We start from the raw sequence: 19049 nt of genomic DNA on the forward strand, positions 1-19049 counted from the left end.
AAGAGAGAATGCTGTGCGTGTTCTCTCTCTCTTTCTACCGCCTGTTCTCAAGATTAGCAATATGGAAAGCATTCGTCACTTGATCAAAACCAACGTCCCCACCTCCATCATGGTGCCCATCATTCAGGGCATTCTATCTCTGCCACCGACAATGGCTCGCTTCTTGATTGCTGACTTCACTGCACCCAAGAAATCGCAGATGAGTTGGATCAGAATGATTGAAAAGCCAGAATGGAAAGGAGCCTGGATAGGGCCTGATATGGCTCAATGCCAAGATGACGATCAACTGCTGCAGAGAATAAAAGACGCCGATATGATCATTTATAAAGCGCATGGTAACAGTTCTGTCATGAGACGCAGTAAAAAATGCAAATTAACGCTTAGCATGGTAGGCGGGGCTTTTCGAGTGGGACATTGCACCATGTATATGGATGTATTTCAAAACTGGATCCATTTGTTAAAGGAGCACCATAACATCAATGCGTTGATTTTATCGGTTGATTACAGTATGAATGCCACCCCCCCCCCCTCCCCACTCGTTGACAACAGATTTAAACTGACATACAAACAATTAGGTTTGGCACCCGAGCATATGTATCCTGTGCCAGTGTTGGAGTGTGTAGCTGCGTACGAGTACCTTGTCAATACACTGCACGTAAGCAAGATACCAACATACTGCTTGGATTGCTCTGTTAATATACCCAAAATAGATACCTGGGTCAAGAATTATTCTTTCTGGCGATAGTGCTGGAGGCGCTCTCTGCCTGGAAACACTGATTCGAGTCTATGCACCCAACATCTTGAAAGACCTTGGTGCCCCTCGGTCCAATTACAATGCTGAACTTCCTGCCGGTCTTTTACTTGTATCGCCATTGGTATCCGCAAACACCTCTTCTTGGCTGTGGGAGTTCAAGCAGGACATTGTCACTCCCATGCTGGCATCTCGCGTTTTGAAAGAGTATCTCAATTTACCAGAGGCCACCAACACGGACGAACTGCATCTTTTGAAGCTGGCTCACATCAGATCTGATTTTGATCGGTTTGCTCCCAAGAATGTCATGGTGTATGTAGGCGAAAGAGAGGTGATGCGAGACGATATTCTGGCATTGGCACAGACCGTCAAGCAAGACAAAAAGTTCAACGTGCGTATCAGAAAAGAAAGCCTGGAGCACGACTGGTACTTTATCCGAGAACTCGTCAGACCTCAAGACAAGCACATCTTGCAATCATCCGATCAAGAGTTCGCTGCGTTTTGTGCCCGCTCATTGAATGAGGCCACTGAAAACGCAGAGAAGAGGTCTTCTCCCAGCAATGTTCGCCAGCTGGACGCTGTGGCAAAGGCTCTCTTGGCCGGTCAGCAGGCACACACCCATCCTGTGCACCTTGTGCCCAAGGTTGACAGTGCCGAAGTTGAAAGTGAAGCTATTGCAGTACCACCAATTACAGCCTAGTTTTTAGCTTGATGCCAATGTCCAACGCATTTCACAATAAACACCTTTTTAATACTAGGAAGTTACACTTGTCACTGTGGATCCTGAATGAAACCCAAGTCTGAAATGAGACGAAACATCTAGTAATTTACACACTGTTTAAAGGGGGAGTTTGCATTTAATGCAAATGAAACAAATTAAAAAGTCGATCAGTAACCAGGCCATTCACCATCATGGCATAATTTGGGGGCAAATTCATTGTGATACGTCTTGTAAATAAGCGACGCATGAATGTAACACAATGGCATTGCGACGCTGGGAGAGCACTAGCGAATACATAGAGAACTACTCGTTTTTATTACAGGTATAAATGAATAAATGGCGATAATGAATGCATTTGTACAGAGAATAAATAGGGCGAAAGCTAATTTAAGCCTCCTTCATGAATTTTTCGACACGTTGGCGATAATCAGGATCGGCACGCTCAAAGTGAGGAAGTTGACGCTCAACAATCTCCTTTCTGACCTTGACCAAATCGCCGGCAATATTCTTGCAGAGATAGTCCTTGTTCTCCTCGTCCATGAGACGATACAGATTACCAGCTTGAGTAAAGTCATCGTCAGTAACATCGTAGCTGAATCGACCAATCAATCCTTCAATTTCCTCGGCAGCAAACGTGGAGCCAACAATGTTGTTTTGCGCAGGACCACCGACAGAATTGGGGCCGTAGTTGGCAGCACTGCCATAGTTGCCATTGACCACCATGGAGCCATCGCGTTGATAAGTGTTGACCTCACATTTAGGAGCATTGACAGGGATTTGCTTGTAGTTGACACCGAGACGATGACGATGGGTGTCAGGGTAGGAAAAGAGACGACCTTGTAACAAGCGATCAGCTGAGGTATCAACACCAGGCACCAAATGAGAGGGTGAGAAAGCAGCTTGTTCGACTTCGGCAAAATAGTTCTCGGGATTCCTGTTCAATGTGAATTTACCAACAGGATGAAGAGGATAGTCCTATGACCATATGAGTTGTGGGGTTCAGCAAGCCTATTTTGTATATGTAGTTACCTTGTGAGGCCAGACTTTGGTTACATCGAATGGGTTCCAACGATAAGTCTTTGCGTCCTTGGGCTCCATGACTTGAATAAAGACATCCCAAGCAGGGAAATCGCCGCGCTCGATGGCCTCAAACAGATCTTGAGTGGCATAGTCAGGGTTGGTGCCTTCCAACTTGGCAGCCTCATCAGGCTTCAAGTTCTTGACGCCTTGCTTGGTCTTGAAGTGCCATTTGATGTACTTGAACTTGCCTTCCTTGTCCACCAACTTGAATGTATGGGAGCCAAAGCCGTGCATGTGGCGGAAACCGTCAGGAGTACCGTGGTTGGAGTAGAGGATGGTTTGCTGATGAATGGTCTCGGGAGAAAGAGAGAAGAAATCCCAAGCGGCATTGGGGTCCTTGAGATTGGTGCGAGGATTACGCTTTTGAGTGTGAATGAAATCAGGAAACTTGGAGGGATCACGGATGAAAAAGACAGGCGTATTGTTACCAACAATGTCGAGATTGCCTTCCTCGGTGTAGAACTTGAGGGCAAAACCACGAGGATCACGAGCAGTATCAGCACTACCTCTCTCACCACCTACAGTGGAGAAACGAGCAAACATGAGAGTCTTCTTACCGACCTCACTGAGGAACTTGGCCTTGGTGAGATGTGTGATATCATGAGTGACCTCTGCAATCGAAATAGACATTAGTCCTTGCTACTGTTGCCATGCCAATCAATCTTACCAAATTCACCATGAGCACCAGCACCCTTGGCATGGACAACACGCTCAGGAATACGCTCTCTGTCAAAGTGAGCGAGCTTGTCGATCAAGTGAAAGTCTTGAAGGAGGACAGGGCCCCAAGGACCGGCAGTAATGCTAGTTTGATCGTTGTCGACAGGGTTACCATTGGAAGTAGTTAAGATGGCCATTTTTAGTGTAGATTAATACAAGATGTTGCAGAACACAGGAAAAGGTACCTACTGTGTGATATCTCGGCTTTTATACTTTTTTCTTCTTTTTTTTCTCCTGCTGCCCTTGCTGTTTCAATAGTAGCACATGGCGATTTTCGCAGAACAAGGTTTTATGCAACATTTTGGGCCATTGGCCAATCAATCTAGCATTACAAAGCAAAGCGAGGCCGCTTGAAATGGAAAGGGTCCCTCTTTTTGTGTTCTCACTGACGTACGGCAAATTAGGATCCAGATGTGGATATAACGTAATGCATCTTTACTAGTGGCATTTTCTGGTAACTGTTCAAATGCCATCGTATATATAGATGGAATGTCAAAGGTGGGGTGGTAGCTGATCAGAGAGAATTTGCATTGGGTGGCACTATTGGCTTTTCGCGTATACACACACACACGCAGAGAGGCATCAAGACAATGGCGATCTTGATAAAGATCAAAGTTGCTATGCAATGGTGCGATGGCATCGGCAGTAATTGCGATTTATTCCCAGATGTAAGATGACTACAAAGTCGAATGTATTATTCAGCAATGCCAGCACTAAAACTTGGCATTGTTTCATGTATTCAACATGTATCAAGATACGCTTCATGATTGACGGCTTGAAGTCTACATCCAAGGGTTCATGTGTATATAAATTCCGTCGTTGTATAATGTGCAAGATCAAAGCAAATGTCAGTTTCAGCTGCTACACTGGCTATTTCATCTCTGATTGAGAGCACATTTCTCTTGCTCTACAATCTGTTGAATCACGAATGCAATGGCCAAGGGGGGAGGGGTTGCCAAACTCGTTGCTCATATAGTATCACATACATACAGACACACTGAGGGGTCCTTTTCTACTCAACCCCTTTTTTTTTTTTTTAAAAAAAAAAAAAGCTTCATGCTTTTTCTTTGAGTATGAACATCCTTTCTTTCCCTTCCTCCTTAATCATTCATAACAAAGGCCCGTTGGAAATGAATCAAGAGCCAGCTTTATCGCCTATAGCATCGCCTCTCCCAGACACATCTCCAGATGTTGTATCCAACATTATACAACTGACTCTTGAACCATCCATGTCCATTCTCAACAACGATCGTACCACGACAAACGCAAAGAACAATAGTCCAAAAGAGGTAACAGAAACACAAACACAAGGCAAATAGGGAATTTGACACAGAGGACTTTCTGTAGCAGATGGATGCTGTTGATGATTCACCTTGCTCTCAACACACTCGAAAGAGATCAGTGACATGTGATGCCACCAATGCAGTTGCAGAACACAAGCGAGCACGCACCGTCAAGATGGATGATTTTCTGCTATCCAGCATAGACGAATCCAGTACGCTGAGTGCAATATGGCAATTACCGTCCATGATCCATACGTTTGATTCGCTCTCTCCTAATCTGAAATCGTATCTACTATTCCAACTGCTGAAGCGATCATCCACCAACACCTTGCAGTTTATAAACTCCGTCATCATGCCAGTTCTCAAACATGACTTTCTGTCCACCTTGCCATTGGAGATAGCCAGACAAATCACACGATATTTGGATGCATACTCACTCTGCCAAGCGTCTGGCGTGTGTAGGAAATGGAGGTCGATTGTAGATGCCGATCATCGATCCTGGAAGCGGCTCATTATTCAGGACGGCTATACACTCCATGACCCCTTAGACGCTTCTCTCCACATCACAAGCTTCAAAAAGCTGTATGCAAGACATCATACGCTCAAACAGAACTGGCGCAAAGGAAGGGCCGTGGAGCAATCGTTTCGTGGACATGACAAATTCGTAGTGACATGCCTGCAGTTTGATGATGACAAGATTGTGTCTGGTGCAGATGATTCGCATGTCAATATCTACAGCACGACTACAGGCAAGAAGCGGATGACATTGGAGGGTCATGAAGGAGGTGTCTGGGCTCTGCAGTACGTTGGAAATACGCTGGTGACAGGCTCTACGGACAGGAGAGTCCGTGTGTGGGATATGGAGACGGGGAAATGCACTCACATCTTTACGGGCCATACATCGACTATTCGCTGTTTGCTCATCACAAAGCCAATCCACCAAGAAGAGCAGCCCATGATCATCTCTGGCTCTCGCGATGCAACTTTGCGCGTATGGAGGCTACCAGACCCCAAAGACCCACAAGGCTATTTCCATGGCAACAACAATGGCGATGCCACGAACCCGTATTTTGTACATTCTCTCGTAGGACATCGACAGTCTGTACGAGCCATTGCAGCACATGGCCATACGCTTGTCAGTGGTAGTTACGACAACACAGTGCGAGTATGGAACAGTCAGTCTGGCCGATTGATGCACTTGCTGGAGGGACACACACAAAAAGTATATTCCGTGGTGATTGACGCTGAAAGAAACCGATGCATGAGTGGAAGCATGGACACATCTGTTCGTATCTGGGACTTGGAAACGGGTGAATGCATCAAGAGACTGGAGGGACATTCAGTGCTGGTGGGTTTGCTAGGTCTCAGTAATCAGTACCTCGTTTCTGCTGCAGCTGACTCGATTTTGAGAGTGTGGTCACCAGAGACTGGAGTTTGTCACCATGCATTATCTGGCCATGGTAATTCGATAACATGCTTTCAGCATGACAATGACAAGGTGATCTCTGGGTCTGAAGGTGGACTCAAGATGTGGGATATCCAGACAGGTCGATTTATCAGAGACTTAATCACCAAAGTCGATGGTGTTTGGCGTGTGGCATTTGATGGGCGTCGCTGTGTTGCTGCAGTGCAAAAGTAAGGGCTAATACTTTTGATTACACTCTCTTACTAATCACTGATTTTCCAATAGGAAGAATGAAACTTCATTTCGCATCTTGGATTTCGGCGTGCACAGTATGGAGTAGAGGCAGCACATCTCACCATCATGTAGATTGTAAGCATCTAATAAACCACTTGAATACCAGAAGCTACTCCACGGCTGCTAATATACGTGCAGGCAATCATTAAAGTTCTATCAGCGACTGCCCTCTTTTCAGTGAACCTTTTATTATCCAGACTAAATCATGGTCCCTTACTACATTCATGAGCGACGCTCAACTAGAGACGGCTATAGTTTTATGAAATCAAGTCGCAATATCATGGTGTTACATTGTTTTTTTAATTGATCTTATATTCAAGCGGCATTGCTTGTTGAAAGCTGTTGTTGCTTGACATTTGGGATGTACAGCATGAAGGAAAAGATCCATGGAGTTTGTTTCACATGACATCTTGTCATTATTGGCTAAAGTATGCCATGGATTAGTCAAACACTAGTTCATGGGTAACATACATGCTCCCAATGGCTGCCTCGTGGATCTTAGTATCTAGACTGAAAGCTAGGATACAAGATCAAGAGAAGAGAGGCAAATAGCACACTTCAACGGAGTACCAATCAAGCAATTCCTGAATACATGTTCATTGGAGAGAGAGACAGCGAGGGGCAATTCCTTTTTATATTCTTCTCTAACCACTTCCACTTGCTCTCATTTTGCCCTTTCTCTTCTTTGCTTTATTTAGCCTTTAGAACAGAGAACCCCATACAAATATGCTCTCCAAAGTACCATTGAGAAAGAAACGCAATTTCAAGAATCTAACGCTTCAAAATTCACCAGTCGTTGTTGGCTCGTCTCCACCATCTGAACCGACAACTGCAAATGATCTCACTAAACCAGAAAACGAAAAGGCAAATGTCACTGCAACATCTACTACAACGAAACAAACGATTGGAGGGTACAATGGTCCACCAGATTACACACAACTATGTGAACAATTGAGTGAGCTGGAGATTGGCTTGGAGTTGAGACTAGATTTGCGCCCAGAGGACTTTACATCAATAGATGAACTTGGTAGAGGAAACGGCGGGACCGTATGCAAAGTATTACACGTAAGAACGAGCACAGTGATGGCTAGAAAGGTGAGCTTTGTATAGTGTGTAGAATAGGTTGATGCCATGGTCTCAACGTGTCTTTTTTTTTTTTCTTTTTTTTTTTTTTTTTTTTTTTTTTACAACCTCTTTCTCCACCTAAAAGATAGTCCATGTCGATGCCAATATGAATGTTCGAAAGCAAATCATGCGTGAATTACAGTTTATGCATGACTGTAATTCGAAACATATCGTCAGTTTCTATGGTGCTTTTATGAATGGAGGCGATATCTCGATTTGTATGGAGTACATGGATGCTGGGTACGTTCAAACTCCTTTAATTCATATTACATACAACAAGCAATGTAGGCTAAATTAATTACAATCACAGCTCACTCGATCAGATATACAAGAAAAACGGACCATTTCCTTTGGACGTATTAAAGAAAGTTGGCTATGCAGTAAGTTGAATGGGTGTGGCAGCGCTCCTTGGGCAGCATCTGATTTGGGCTCCTAGATTGTGGATGGTTTAATATATCTTTATGATGAGCATCGTATCATTCACAGAGATTTGAAACCTTCCAATGTCCTGGTCAATTCGCAAGGTCAAATCAAGCTGTGTGATTTCGGTGTTTCAGGGCAGCTCATCAATTCAGTTGCTGATACATTTGTTGGCACAAGCTCCTATATGAGTGTAAGTGAAGCGTACGAGAGGTTGGCTTTTAGAGCAACAAGATGTTGATGTTTCATTTTGTGTAGCCTGAAAGGATTATGGGATCGCCTTATTCTGTAAAATCGGATGTATGGTCGTTGGGTATAACTTTAATGGAACTGGCGTTAGGAAGATTTCCATTTCCACCTGAAGGCACGCCGCTGTCCATCTTTGAGCTGTTGCAACATATCGTCCACGAACCTGTCCCTGTATTCCCCGCCAACAAGAAATATCCTTCCGATTTAACTGACTTTGTAGCAAAATGGTAAAATAATCAAGTGTAGGATAATGAAGGGGATCGCTAATGTGTGTGTCATAGTTTAACAAAGGATGTCAAGTTGAGAGCTACACCCAATGATTTAATGGTAAGTGAATGAGACTATGAGATCAAGAATGGAGGGCTCATCTTCTGCTTAGAATCATCAATATCTCGTGTCTGCTGCTACAGAAAAAGTGGATCTAGTCAAATGGGCTTCTAGCATAGTATAACCAAAGAGAGTGTAAATTATTGAATTAAAAAAATGTAATATGGTAAAATATTCCTATACATTCGGTTCATTTCAATATCACAAAATGGATATTACTTCCGATGTCCAAAATTCTTCCTACATGCGACGCTTTAGACAGTAATGAAATCACACACCCACAGCTAGCAGCTGTGTATTTGTGTACTCTATCAACAAAAAAAACACCGCATAGTTCATCTCCCACTGTGTGTTTGTTTCCTAGTATTCGCTTAGACCGTTGCAGTATGTTTCCAGGCGAATGAGCGATGTAAAGAAAAGAAAAACAAAGCATATTTTAAATCGATCCTAGTTGACATACAATCAAATAAAGATGTACATATTCTGTATAAATACTCGCTGAAATAACCATCAAATTCAGTTTTTTTCACTCTACATCTTATTTAAACAATCCATCTCTTCTCATTAACAACAGCACACCATTAATTCAAAAATGCGTTTCACTCTCGGTATGATCTCTGCTGCTTTGCTGGCTACTGCTGTCTCTGCGGCTCCCGCTTCAGTTTCTGGCTCTGGTTTGGTTGATGCCTCCATGTTTGAGGAACTCAACCTCATGTCTGCCTCTGATGTTTCTTATGCTGAAAATACCGTCTCTGCCTCTGCCTCTGCTCAAAATGACGCTTACTCGGTTGCCATGGCTGATTTCAATCTTCTCGTAGCTTCCGCTTCCGTTGCTGATGCTGCCTCTGCTTCTGTCGTTGCCGATAGCTTCTTGCAAAAGCGTTATGCTGATCACGATGATGACGATAAGGATGATGATGACAAGCACGACGATGATGACAAGGACAAGGACGATGATGATGAGGACGAGGACGAGGATGACGAGGATGATGATGATGAGGACTACGATGATGACAAGGACGATGATGACAAGGACGATGACAAGGACGACGATGAACATGATGATGATGATGATGATGAGGACTACGATGATGACAAGGATGATGATGAACATGATGACAAGGATGATGATGACAAGGATGATGAGGATGAGGATGATGAATATGATGATGATGAATATGAGTACAAGGACTACCACAAGGACTACCGCAAGGACTACCGCAAAGACTACCGCAAGGACTACCACAAGGACTACCACAAGGATGGCCGCAAGGATGACCGCAAGGGAGACCGCAAGGATGACCGCAGCGAAAATGTCCGTAATGGTGAATCGAATCTGAACAACCGTAATGGTAACTTGAATCTGAATAGCCCCAATGGTAATTTGAATCAGAATAACCCCAATGTCTTTGTCTACCACACTGTCATTGCTAGACCTCTTGAAGTCGCAACTTTAACCGCAGCCACTGGCACTGTCACCAACTTTGCTACTCAAGTAGTAGAGGCTACTGTTACTACTACCGTTAGTGGAACCAGACTCCTTGACCTCCCCTTCTTGACAGTTGCTTAAATTGCTCTATTCACACAAACACACATATATACAGAAAAAAAATCATTATTATAACTAGATTAATTTAAATTTTTATTACTATATAATCATATATATATATCATTAAAAAACTATATAACATATACATTTTTGTTTACGGCTCTTTTAAAACACATATGGAATGAAGATATATGGAACTCGGCGACAGTATTCAACCCAGTCTTGGCCATATTTGTTTGCGCATCGCTCCATATCTCGCGACACGCGATGTACCAGCACAAACAAAAAGAAGCAAAAGTAAAAGTAGGGCAGGAAAGACGAGAATCCAGTGATAAGGCCCCAAGAAATAGCCATCATGAGATCCGCAGTGTAATGTGGTTTTCTTGCAATGCCCCACCAGCCAGAAGTCAGCAATAAATTTCCGTGCTTTGTGCGAATAAAAGAGGGATTCTTGATATGGCCCCAAGGTAGTTGAGGAAAGGCATTGCGCGTAATGAATGAGCCGTTTTGCTCCATGCGGAAGCGGTTCTTTTGAGAGTTGCCAGTGTCGAAAATGTAGTAACCTACCAACAACAAAGTGAAAATAGCAGTAGTAAAGGCCCAGCTATGCGTAATGGCATGTCCAGTAGTCAATTGATACTTCATCAGATAGATGGAGGAATAGCAGTAGGTGAATGGCACACCTGCCATGTTCCAGAAAATAAGCATGAATCCATCCTTTTCGTAAAAGATGTCCCAGGAGGTTGGAATACACTCTTCTCCCTTTTGACAGGCATTGACGTACAAGAAATGAGCCAGCACCATAAAGAAGGCAGGCGCTGTGATTTTACCATAGGTCTCGTATTGCTTCAGCAAACAAGACAGGGACAAGTAAAAGAGCACAGGCCAAGGCAGTCTAATTTCGGCCCACATCTTGAGATCCACCTTACCAATTCTTGGATTCAAGCATGCGCCCATAAAGTAATCGTAAAAGAAATTACCCGACATGCGATGCGTCTTGTTCATAGCTACACTGATGACATACACCCATGTGGACATAGTGAATCCCCAAATAATAGCTACTGTCATGAGCTCTCCAAAATGGTCAATTAATCCGCTCAGACGAAATACACCTGTAACATGGCACACGAAAGAAACAGCCAACGTCAGATACCAAGAGGAAAGACCATTGCAGAGGTATTTTAACTATTGTAGTCATGTTAAATGTGTATACCACTCTCATGTCGCTGTACTTGCCCTCTTTCCATTCAGTGATGGGATTGGCAATCCTTCCACCACAGGGCCGGGCATAATGTAGGCCAACACAAATGAAAACAAGATATAGCCCATGTACATTTGAACCGCCCACTTGGAGGGATAGGCTCCCATCTTGATCTTGGCCCAGAGTTCATGCGCCACCCAGGATTTGCATTGGGATAGATCGGATGGGTATATGAGCCTACCTTGGTGAAATTCAAGACACACCCAAAAGTAATACATCAAACAAGGAAAGCCCAGCATCATGGCTGTAACACCCACAGGACCACCAAACTCGTACTTGACCTGATTGTCTATTTTGACATCCAACTTGGTTACGTTTTGCCTGAATTCAGGCACGCCATTCTTGTTTGTTCTGCCTTGATGCTGGCTTTTGGAGGAAGGAGGGTCTAGTAAGGAATCCTTTGACATGGCTCTAATGAAAGAAGAAGAAGAAAAGAGAGAGAGAGAGAGAGAGAGAGAGAGAAATGGCATTGCACTTGATCATGAATTAAATAGCACGATTGAAAAGGCGTTTTATTTTACCATCATCATGAATACATGTCGTGGATAAACCTTTTGACTTTATTCAAGCATCTCTGCGCACATGCTCAGATGAATGATAAAAGAACAAGAAGATGCAACATGATTGCATGAGGCACATTTGGCTATAGGATACGCATCATGCATTTTTCCTACACACACTTGCTTTTTGAGAGGGCATTCAGCGTCATGTCGATTTAATGATGACAACTGTTAAACAAGCTGTCAGGAACGCCGTATCAATGCCCTTCGTTTGGGTGAAACTGCTGTTTGTGTGTATGTAGAGACCAAACAAAACTAGCGTAACATGGCATGATGAGGCTGTACACATTTCTTTTATTACACTGCGTGGAACAGGTACTCAAAGAACGATTTGTCTGGCATGTCCCAGTCTTGGATCGAAGCATAGTCTATTTCATCACCACTGCTGTGCTTGGTAATATAGCTTAAATATGCGGGATGACAGATGTAGGTCACTCGTTGGTTCTGGTCATTGGTTTTACCTACAACATGAACAGGCATGAATAAGCAATGCGTGTGATTTGAGCGTTTTTTTTTATCGCAACTCACTAAAGGATGCAAATCCATAGTATCGACTCATTGTGTGCACAACGTATCGCTCAAATTGGTTATTCGAGACAACCTGAATCTCTAAACATGCATTGTCGAGGCATTGCGTATCGTTCAACCACAGGTCGATAAACTGAATCAGTTGAGATTCGTAGTTGGTTACAAGGCCTTTTGAAATGTGTGCCTTTTTTAAATCATGTCGAACATGTCGAGGTAGATTGTGCGGTAAAGCGTGCACTTGCACTTGTTCTTGTTCCTCTGAATCATCGCCATCTTGCTCTATAGAAATGAGCCCCACATCGTATTTTGGAGCCTTGGCTTCGTATCCAGGTGGACGTAAATCCTCGGCATACAACACTGCTGAAGGGTGATCTGAAAATGTGTCTTTGTCTGTTGGTTAGCTTTTGAAATGCTGCATCTTTTTTTTTTTTTTGCACAGAGTGTACTTTACTGTTTGTCCATCTGTTTCGTCTGCGGCTCCCCTCTTTCCCAATCAGGCGAGAAGGCTTCTTTCGAACGGATGCGGTTTCTTGATGCTTTGGCTTCTTTTGAGTGATTCTATTCTGTTGCTGCGATGATTCCATCAAAGGCGTGCTAGGTGGAGACACTCCAATCAGCTGAGCTCTTTGCTGCTGAATAGCTTCCCAGTGCGCTGTTGATTGAACAAAGATCACTGTCGGTTGAGAGGGTTGGGGACTCATTTCTCTTGTAAAGACTTTACAAAGGAGCAAGGGAAAATATTTTCCAGAACATGGTGGATAATCACTGGCTTTGAATCATGCGGAAGATGAGCAGCAACACTTTGAAATGACATGATTACAATGGTTTATTCATCAAGGCTGCATAATCAGCTTTTCTAGCAATTAAATCTACTCGTTGGGTAATAGACACTTTCCATCTTGTATTGGTCAAGAACATGGCATGCTCCAAATGATCCATGATATGAGCATCAACACCTCTTGCTAGCAGGTAGTTGTAGACAGTGGCGCTACCAACAATGCCATCCTTCTCAGACAGGAACACGCTGGCATTGGCGAGTGGCGAGTGCATGTCCAATGGTGATGGCAATGAGGCGATTTGCTGTGTGTTTGTGGGTTGAGTGAAATAAATAGTTTCAAACCATTGGAAATGACGAGAGATGTAATTGCTGATATAAAGCTCTCTAGCAGCGCCAAAATGCATGATATGCTATACGACTGAGGTCAGCTTGCCTGTTGCTAATGTAGCATGATGCAGCGAATGCACATATATAAATACCTCAAACAGTGTCTTGGGGATGCGATGTACGAAATTAAATGCGACATTATGATAATGCAGCAGGAAGCAGATGGGATCAATCATGACTACACCAGCTATTGTCTCGGGCGCCATATTGAGGATCCAGCTAGAGACGCCAGTACCCAATGAATGGGACACATACACAGCCTTGTCGTAGCCAAACGTGCTTAGCATTTCAGTCACCTCCAGAACAGTTTCCGCGGCGGTAGGGACATGATCTACCATGCGCATGGCAACGTAGGGTAGCTCGACCAAGAAGATGGGGCGGTCGAAATAAGCTAATTGATGTACGAACTCTGTATAACACATCACTCCTGCGCCAATGCCATGTATAAAGACAAGAGGTGTTCTAGTGGTGGATTCTGCAGAAGGTGCTCGATACCAATAGGACAAGTGCTTGAGGCGAGGCTGTTTTTTAGGATGGATGTTTCTGTCCCGAGTGCTGCTGTTGGTTGTCATGTTGAGAATGACTTTCTTGAGGCGATGGACGATATCATGGACAAAAGAGAGCGGGCCGCCCCATTCAATGCCAGGTGCAGTAGCCCCAGAATGAGTGAACCCCCAATGCCATTCCAGGAACAATGTGTTGAAGATCCATGTCAGGGCATATAACCCAACGTACACCATCAGCGGTCGATGCACTGCCTCTACTGGATCCAAATTGAGTCTAATGCACTGTAGTTCTGGATTCAATCCCTCTGGAAACTTGACATGGAACCATTCCTCTGCTGTAGCCAACATCCACTCAATTTCATCTGCCCATGCCTTGTTTTGCCTGACAATGTCGAGATTTTCATGCCAGAAAGCCCAAGCAAACCTGTTCTCTGTCTAGTCAATGTTTGATTTGATATACCCTGTACAGCCCAACTTACCACAGTGCTAGATTTTCTCTTTTGATCTCTTTGAATGTCGGATGCGAGTGGTCTCTTTTGTAATAGAACCAGCCCTCTGCCCAAGAAGGAAGATCTACAATGGTCTGAACACAGTTCCAAAACAGGCTGGTTCTCTCTGACAGATCCAATGGCTTTTTAGGTTTTGTTGTTTGTTGCAATCTCTGTCGTACATTTGAAAAGTAAACAAAGAACCCGATTTCCAAACAAGCCCACATAATAAGCACTGCCATAATGTATGGCTTCATCATGTCAATGTTTGATGCTATAAACTTGTACAATGCTGTCTCTTTTCCGTTGGACGTTGCTGAAATATAGGCGCAAGAGCATGGTAAAATGAGAATGGAGGGTAGCAACAGACGCTTTAGACTGGAAGAAATCATGGGGAAGAAAAGAGAATATTAATTATTAAAAAAGAAAAAAGTTTTATATGTGGTAAATAGATAGTAAGGTTATAAAGGAGAGAAAGGCATCAAATTGACATGTACGATCAGAGATATGTCTGCTTCTCTTTTGTGCAAGTTTATTAAGGAGGCAAATGCAGAGAAACATGCTCATCTTTTGGTTTTTGTCGTTTTATGAAGGGTTTCACCAAGTTTCACATGGTGATTAGTTGATATAAGTCAGTTCTTTTAAAGGGTAAAAATTAGCTTTTTTTTTTTTTTTTTCCAGTGTGATAAGGCTGAATATTTTACCTCGAAGTCGAGCTCGCAATGTGTCCAGCTCTGGTATAGGTCTGTTGAAGTGATACTGGTGGGAGGATACGATGAGATTCACGCAGTGACATTCCCCCATAGACAGAGCAAACTTACATTCAATTGAGACGACACTCTTGGTACAACATTGTCCAATATAAATGATACGTTCATGGAAGCAATGGTTCTCTATTTGAAACTAGGTGAATAAAAAAAAAAAAAATGCGTGTAACCCAAATACAGTCATTTTACCTGCTCTTTGGATAAATCTTTCTTGCGAGATTCAGCAATCATGGATCTCAAATAGTGCTCTGTGAGGTGGCAAACACTATCTATCACTGTCGAGTACATTTGCAGCTTGGACAATAGGCAAATGTCGTTGGAAAACTTGACCAGCAAATTGTAGAAGCTGACAACGCTGGAAGTTACCTTGACATCATTCCCTAAACCTTGTCCAGAGACAACGTTGAAGTTGTCATTGACCACAATCTTTCCGATCTTTTCCATGTTCCTTCTTTCGTATGATATAACAGTTTCTTTTACGTTTTCCAAAAATAAGTCTTCCAATAGAAACTTGAGATCCAGGCCTACTTTTCGAAGCTAAAAGGATAATCAGTCATCTCCATTGCTCGAGTAGGATCTACGGTACATTACCACTGAACATTGCTCCAATGTCGACTTGAAGCAGTCTGCAATCACTTGACAGCTCAATTGGCTCTGTCCAAATACCTGTCGTTTGTAGATGTCTGCGTACACTTCAGTTTGTTCACGCACCCATGTCACGAATCCAGACGCCATTTCATTCTGCTTGAACGAATCTCGGTACCATTCACAAGTGTTTCGAATCAGTGTAAATACAACAAGCGCAAGCTCGCTGATGTAAGTGGTAATATCGCCTTCAAATACCAGCTGCCTGATTCTCTTCTTGATGATCAGTGTGCGTGTACCCAGGAATACCTGTCTTGCCTATCACACACTGATTCAGTACCATCTCTAACCATTTGATCCCACTCAAGTCTACCTTTTCGCTCTTGTCCAACCTCAACAGCCAATTGACATAGCGTTGAAACTGGATCTTCGTCAGCAATGTGTTGCTCAGGTCTCTGCTGATGATCTGACTCAATGCATCCGTGTAGTGATTGATATGATCTCTTGCTTCTCTCACGATAGGCAATGAACTGGACGAAGACATGACAATATGGCGAGCTATTACACATTGAGTTCCTTAGTCTCTCTACCGTGAGCCAGCCAACTTACCCTTTTCCAAGTAGACAACGCTCTTTTCAAACTCTCGAAGCGCAATGGATACTTCTAAATGATCTGGTAAATCGACAAGCCATTTCTCTTTATCCGGATGAAGATGATTCGAATCTCGAGGCTACTCGTTTGTTTAGTCTCACCCACATTGATCTGCTGCGTTCAGGATTACCTTTCTAATATCAGCTATTTACAAGAATGTTAATCACATTGATTCCATCTCGCATTGCTCTCAGCATACCTGATTGCGGTACATCCAGTTGTTTATCATCATTGTCATCTATTAATCTTTTGTAAGCGTTCAAAAGACCCAACTTGTCTTCAGGCCTCTCTGAGCGATAGATGAATGTCTCTGGGTATACAACAATTCTCAAGGCATTGGTCAAGTCTGCAGAAAAAAAAAACGAGTACTAGTCAATATCATACCGTTAGGCACTCATTTCCATCCTACCTGATGAATCCTTTACATCAACGATGGTTAAATCTTCGATACCCCAGCAATGATCTGCGACAAGTCTATTTCCTCTTCTACGTGCCAATAGTAAACAATCGCTCAACAGGAACAAATGCACAGCTTGTCGAGGTTGGAGTGTCTTGGGGTTGATTTCGTAAAAGTTGACACATTCTCGCACAATGTGCTTATTTTGTGCATGAGGTATAAATCGCTGTGATCCCTCTACATTATCCCACAATGCCATGATTTGCGCTCTATAAATACTGGTTTGATCGTTTGCCATTAAATCGCTTTTCTTTCTCCCATTAGCGGATGATGCAAAGATGGATTCCACTGATCCTAATGGAAAAAAGAAGCTGTCAGCAGCTATTGCTCTGCTTCTTTTTCAACGAATACTTAATTACCTGGCACTTTGCTGATATCAGACGAGTTGGTCGCAGCCAAGAAGCTCTCCCAAATCGATTTGAGTTCATTCAGATACTCTTTGACACTCAACACGTCTGCATCCAAATTAGAAATCTCCTTGGAAATGGATACAAATTCTGCGTAATTTCGATACACATTTCGCTGTAAATCACCACCCACTACATGCTTGGCATCCAATAAAGACTTGTAGAATCCTCGAATCCCTTCTTCATTTGTATCGCCCAATGTTCTACGTACAACTAGATTTGCGAGTGTGTCAATAGCGCTGTTCATGTGTAAAGCAACAGTTTAGTCACTCACACTCTTCAGGCTGTAAATTGTCGTCTGCAAATCGATGTAAATCCACTGTAATCGGCGCTGAAGGAGCTACTTTGATGGAGCTGGTTGCTGGTGCTATCCCTCCTCCTGCTACTGATGATGGTGCTAAACTCTTGGGAACATGTGGAGACGCAATTGATTTTGGTGAACTGATAGACGATGCTGTAGGTGAAGACGCTGACGAGGCGTTGGAGTGTTGTTTATGCTTATCCTTCTTCATGAAATGCTCAGCTCCTCCCAAGCCCTTTTTACGAAGCGTGCCGCCTACAGATTTCATATTGAGTGTTGTATGCGTATATGTTGGTAAAACGAAGAAAAGAGTTAATCAGGAGTGTAAGCTGGATTAAAAGTCAATCGTATGTGACAATATTAAACATGCGCACACAAAGTGTCCATTAACAAATGAAATGGAAGGGTGCGCAATACGGATATTAATATCGAAGGTGGAAGGGATATAGTGAATCCGCATGATGTGCTTGCTTCTCGAGATAGTAGCTAATACATCACCATGCAATGTTGCAAATGCTATTAGGGTGGGCAATGTACATACTGTGGTGTTTATGATACTAGGCTTATGTTGTAAGTATGGCAGGAATCCACAGCATCCACTGAATAGCAGACCACAATCATATTATGTTGGTAGAGCCACCCACTTTAGTTACATATATCAGTTGCCTATTACAAGGGCCCACATTTGAAGTGTCATGTATAGATTTGCATTTCGCTTTTGGATGAGTAGTATGTAACCATCGAATACATCAAATGCAAAAAGGCGTAATAAAACAAAAAAAAAAGGCAATGAGGCTAACCTATAGTACTTTTTCAATTCGCAGTTCCCTTATTATAAGCTGCTAAATCATCGATTGCATTCATGAGGAAGACACTTGGCAGCAGCCAAATTAACTCAAATTCAGCTTAATATTTTCTTTCTTGATTTGATAGTTTTCTAATCAATTTCGACTTGTACAAACTATCTTGCCATATTCGACTCTATAATATGATATAATCACCCAATGCTTTCTTAAGCTTTCCTGGAGTACTTTTCAAGGCACACCCAATGGTACCAAGTAAGATAGATGTTTTGAATAAACTTATTGAGCAATTTATGAAAATATAAAAAGAGGTTTCTGGTCAAAATGTCGAAATTTTAAATATCAAAGTTCCAAAAAGATGATTTCAGAGGTTGCTTTGGATCGATAGAAACATTTTGATTCAAGATATACCATAGTAAAAGTCTTCATTATCAAGGTAAAAAACGCGATCGTTTGATTTTCAAAGAAAACCATGAGGGGTACCTCATGCTTTTTGGTCGATTTTCGGTCATGTTTTTTTTTGGTCCTTAAAAAGTTGAGCAAAGGTGTCAGGAAGTAAGTGCTAGATGAGAGCAATTGTTTGGTGCTATTCTGACGGCCTAAAACGGCTTTTACCACAAGAAATCGCGGCCCAAATACACCCGAGTTT

The 19049-nt window shown here is 42.8% G+C and overlaps 9 protein-coding genes across 9 annotated transcripts; 4 read left to right on the plus strand and 5 right to left on the minus strand.

Annotated features, from left to right (window-relative positions):
* Positions 1 to 61: 61 nt before the first annotated feature.
* Positions 62 to 1451, plus strand: ATC70_003573 (uncharacterized protein; the record flags this gene model as incomplete). Its single annotated transcript, XM_064822930.1, has 3 exons — positions 62 to 506; positions 576 to 655; positions 711 to 1451. 3 exons carry the CDS (start codon positions 62 to 64, stop codon positions 1449 to 1451), a joined length of 1266 nt encoding a protein of 421 aa, XP_064679530.1.
* Positions 1452 to 1859: 408 nt separating this feature from the next.
* On the minus strand, positions 1860 to 3406 carry ATC70_003574 (uncharacterized protein; the record flags this gene model as incomplete). The annotated part of the gene is made up of 3 exons (XM_064822931.1): positions 1860 to 2447; positions 2502 to 3163; positions 3220 to 3406. The coding sequence occupies 3 exons, from the start codon at positions 3404 to 3406 to the stop codon at positions 1860 to 1862; spliced, it is 1437 nt and encodes a 478-aa protein (XP_064679531.1).
* A 936-nt stretch (positions 3407 to 4342) lies between these two features.
* On the plus strand, positions 4343 to 6297 carry ATC70_003575 (uncharacterized protein; the record flags this gene model as incomplete). Its single annotated transcript, XM_064822932.1, has 3 exons — positions 4343 to 4558; positions 4617 to 6187; positions 6243 to 6297. The coding sequence occupies 3 exons, from the start codon at positions 4343 to 4345 to the stop codon at positions 6295 to 6297; spliced, it is 1842 nt and encodes a 613-aa protein (XP_064679532.1).
* Positions 6298 to 6977: 680 nt separating this feature from the next.
* Positions 6978 to 8496, plus strand: ATC70_003576 (uncharacterized protein; the record flags this gene model as incomplete). Its single annotated transcript, XM_064822933.1, has 7 exons — positions 6978 to 7346; positions 7462 to 7616; positions 7687 to 7756; positions 7813 to 7989; positions 8055 to 8272; positions 8327 to 8372; positions 8425 to 8496. 7 exons carry the CDS (start codon positions 6978 to 6980, stop codon positions 8494 to 8496), a joined length of 1107 nt encoding a protein of 368 aa, XP_064679533.1.
* Positions 8497 to 8964: 468 nt separating this feature from the next.
* On the plus strand, positions 8965 to 9942 carry ATC70_003577 (uncharacterized protein; the record flags this gene model as incomplete). The annotated part of the gene is made up of 1 exon (XM_064822934.1): positions 8965 to 9942. One exon carries the CDS (start codon positions 8965 to 8967, stop codon positions 9940 to 9942), a length of 978 nt encoding a protein of 325 aa, XP_064679534.1.
* A 144-nt stretch (positions 9943 to 10086) lies between these two features.
* On the minus strand, positions 10087 to 11589 carry ATC70_003578 (uncharacterized protein; the record flags this gene model as incomplete). Its single annotated transcript, XM_064822935.1, has 2 exons — positions 10087 to 11033; positions 11154 to 11589. The coding sequence occupies 2 exons, from the start codon at positions 11587 to 11589 to the stop codon at positions 10087 to 10089; spliced, it is 1383 nt and encodes a 460-aa protein (XP_064679535.1).
* Positions 11590 to 12039: 450 nt separating this feature from the next.
* On the minus strand, positions 12040 to 12971 carry ATC70_003579 (uncharacterized protein; the record flags this gene model as incomplete). Its single annotated transcript, XM_064822936.1, has 3 exons — positions 12040 to 12203; positions 12271 to 12654; positions 12722 to 12971. The coding sequence occupies 3 exons, from the start codon at positions 12969 to 12971 to the stop codon at positions 12040 to 12042; spliced, it is 798 nt and encodes a 265-aa protein (XP_064679536.1).
* A 115-nt stretch (positions 12972 to 13086) lies between these two features.
* MPK11 (Mitogen-activated protein kinase 11) lies at positions 13087 to 14821 on the minus strand (the record flags this gene model as incomplete). Its single annotated transcript, XM_064822937.1, has 3 exons — positions 13087 to 13458; positions 13528 to 14365; positions 14421 to 14821. 3 exons carry the CDS (start codon positions 14819 to 14821, stop codon positions 13087 to 13089), a joined length of 1611 nt encoding a protein of 536 aa, XP_064679537.1.
* Positions 14822 to 15047: 226 nt separating this feature from the next.
* ATC70_003581 (uncharacterized protein) lies at positions 15048 to 17865 on the minus strand (the record flags this gene model as incomplete). Its single annotated transcript, XM_064822938.1, has 12 exons — positions 15048 to 15067; positions 15134 to 15188; positions 15251 to 15322; positions 15386 to 15733; positions 15788 to 16099; positions 16155 to 16339; positions 16391 to 16511; positions 16563 to 16576; positions 16632 to 16778; positions 16842 to 17183; positions 17249 to 17509; positions 17571 to 17865. The coding sequence occupies 12 exons, from the start codon at positions 17863 to 17865 to the stop codon at positions 15048 to 15050; spliced, it is 2172 nt and encodes a 723-aa protein (XP_064679538.1).
* Positions 17866 to 19049: the final 1184 nt, after the last annotated feature.

The sequence above is a fragment of the Mucor velutinosus genome, assembly GCF_035048745.1.
Source record: "Mucor velutinosus strain NIH1002 chromosome Unknown tig00000165, whole genome shotgun sequence".
NCBI classification, from domain to species: Eukaryota; Fungi; Mucoromycota; class Mucoromycetes; order Mucorales; family Mucoraceae; genus Mucor; species Mucor velutinosus.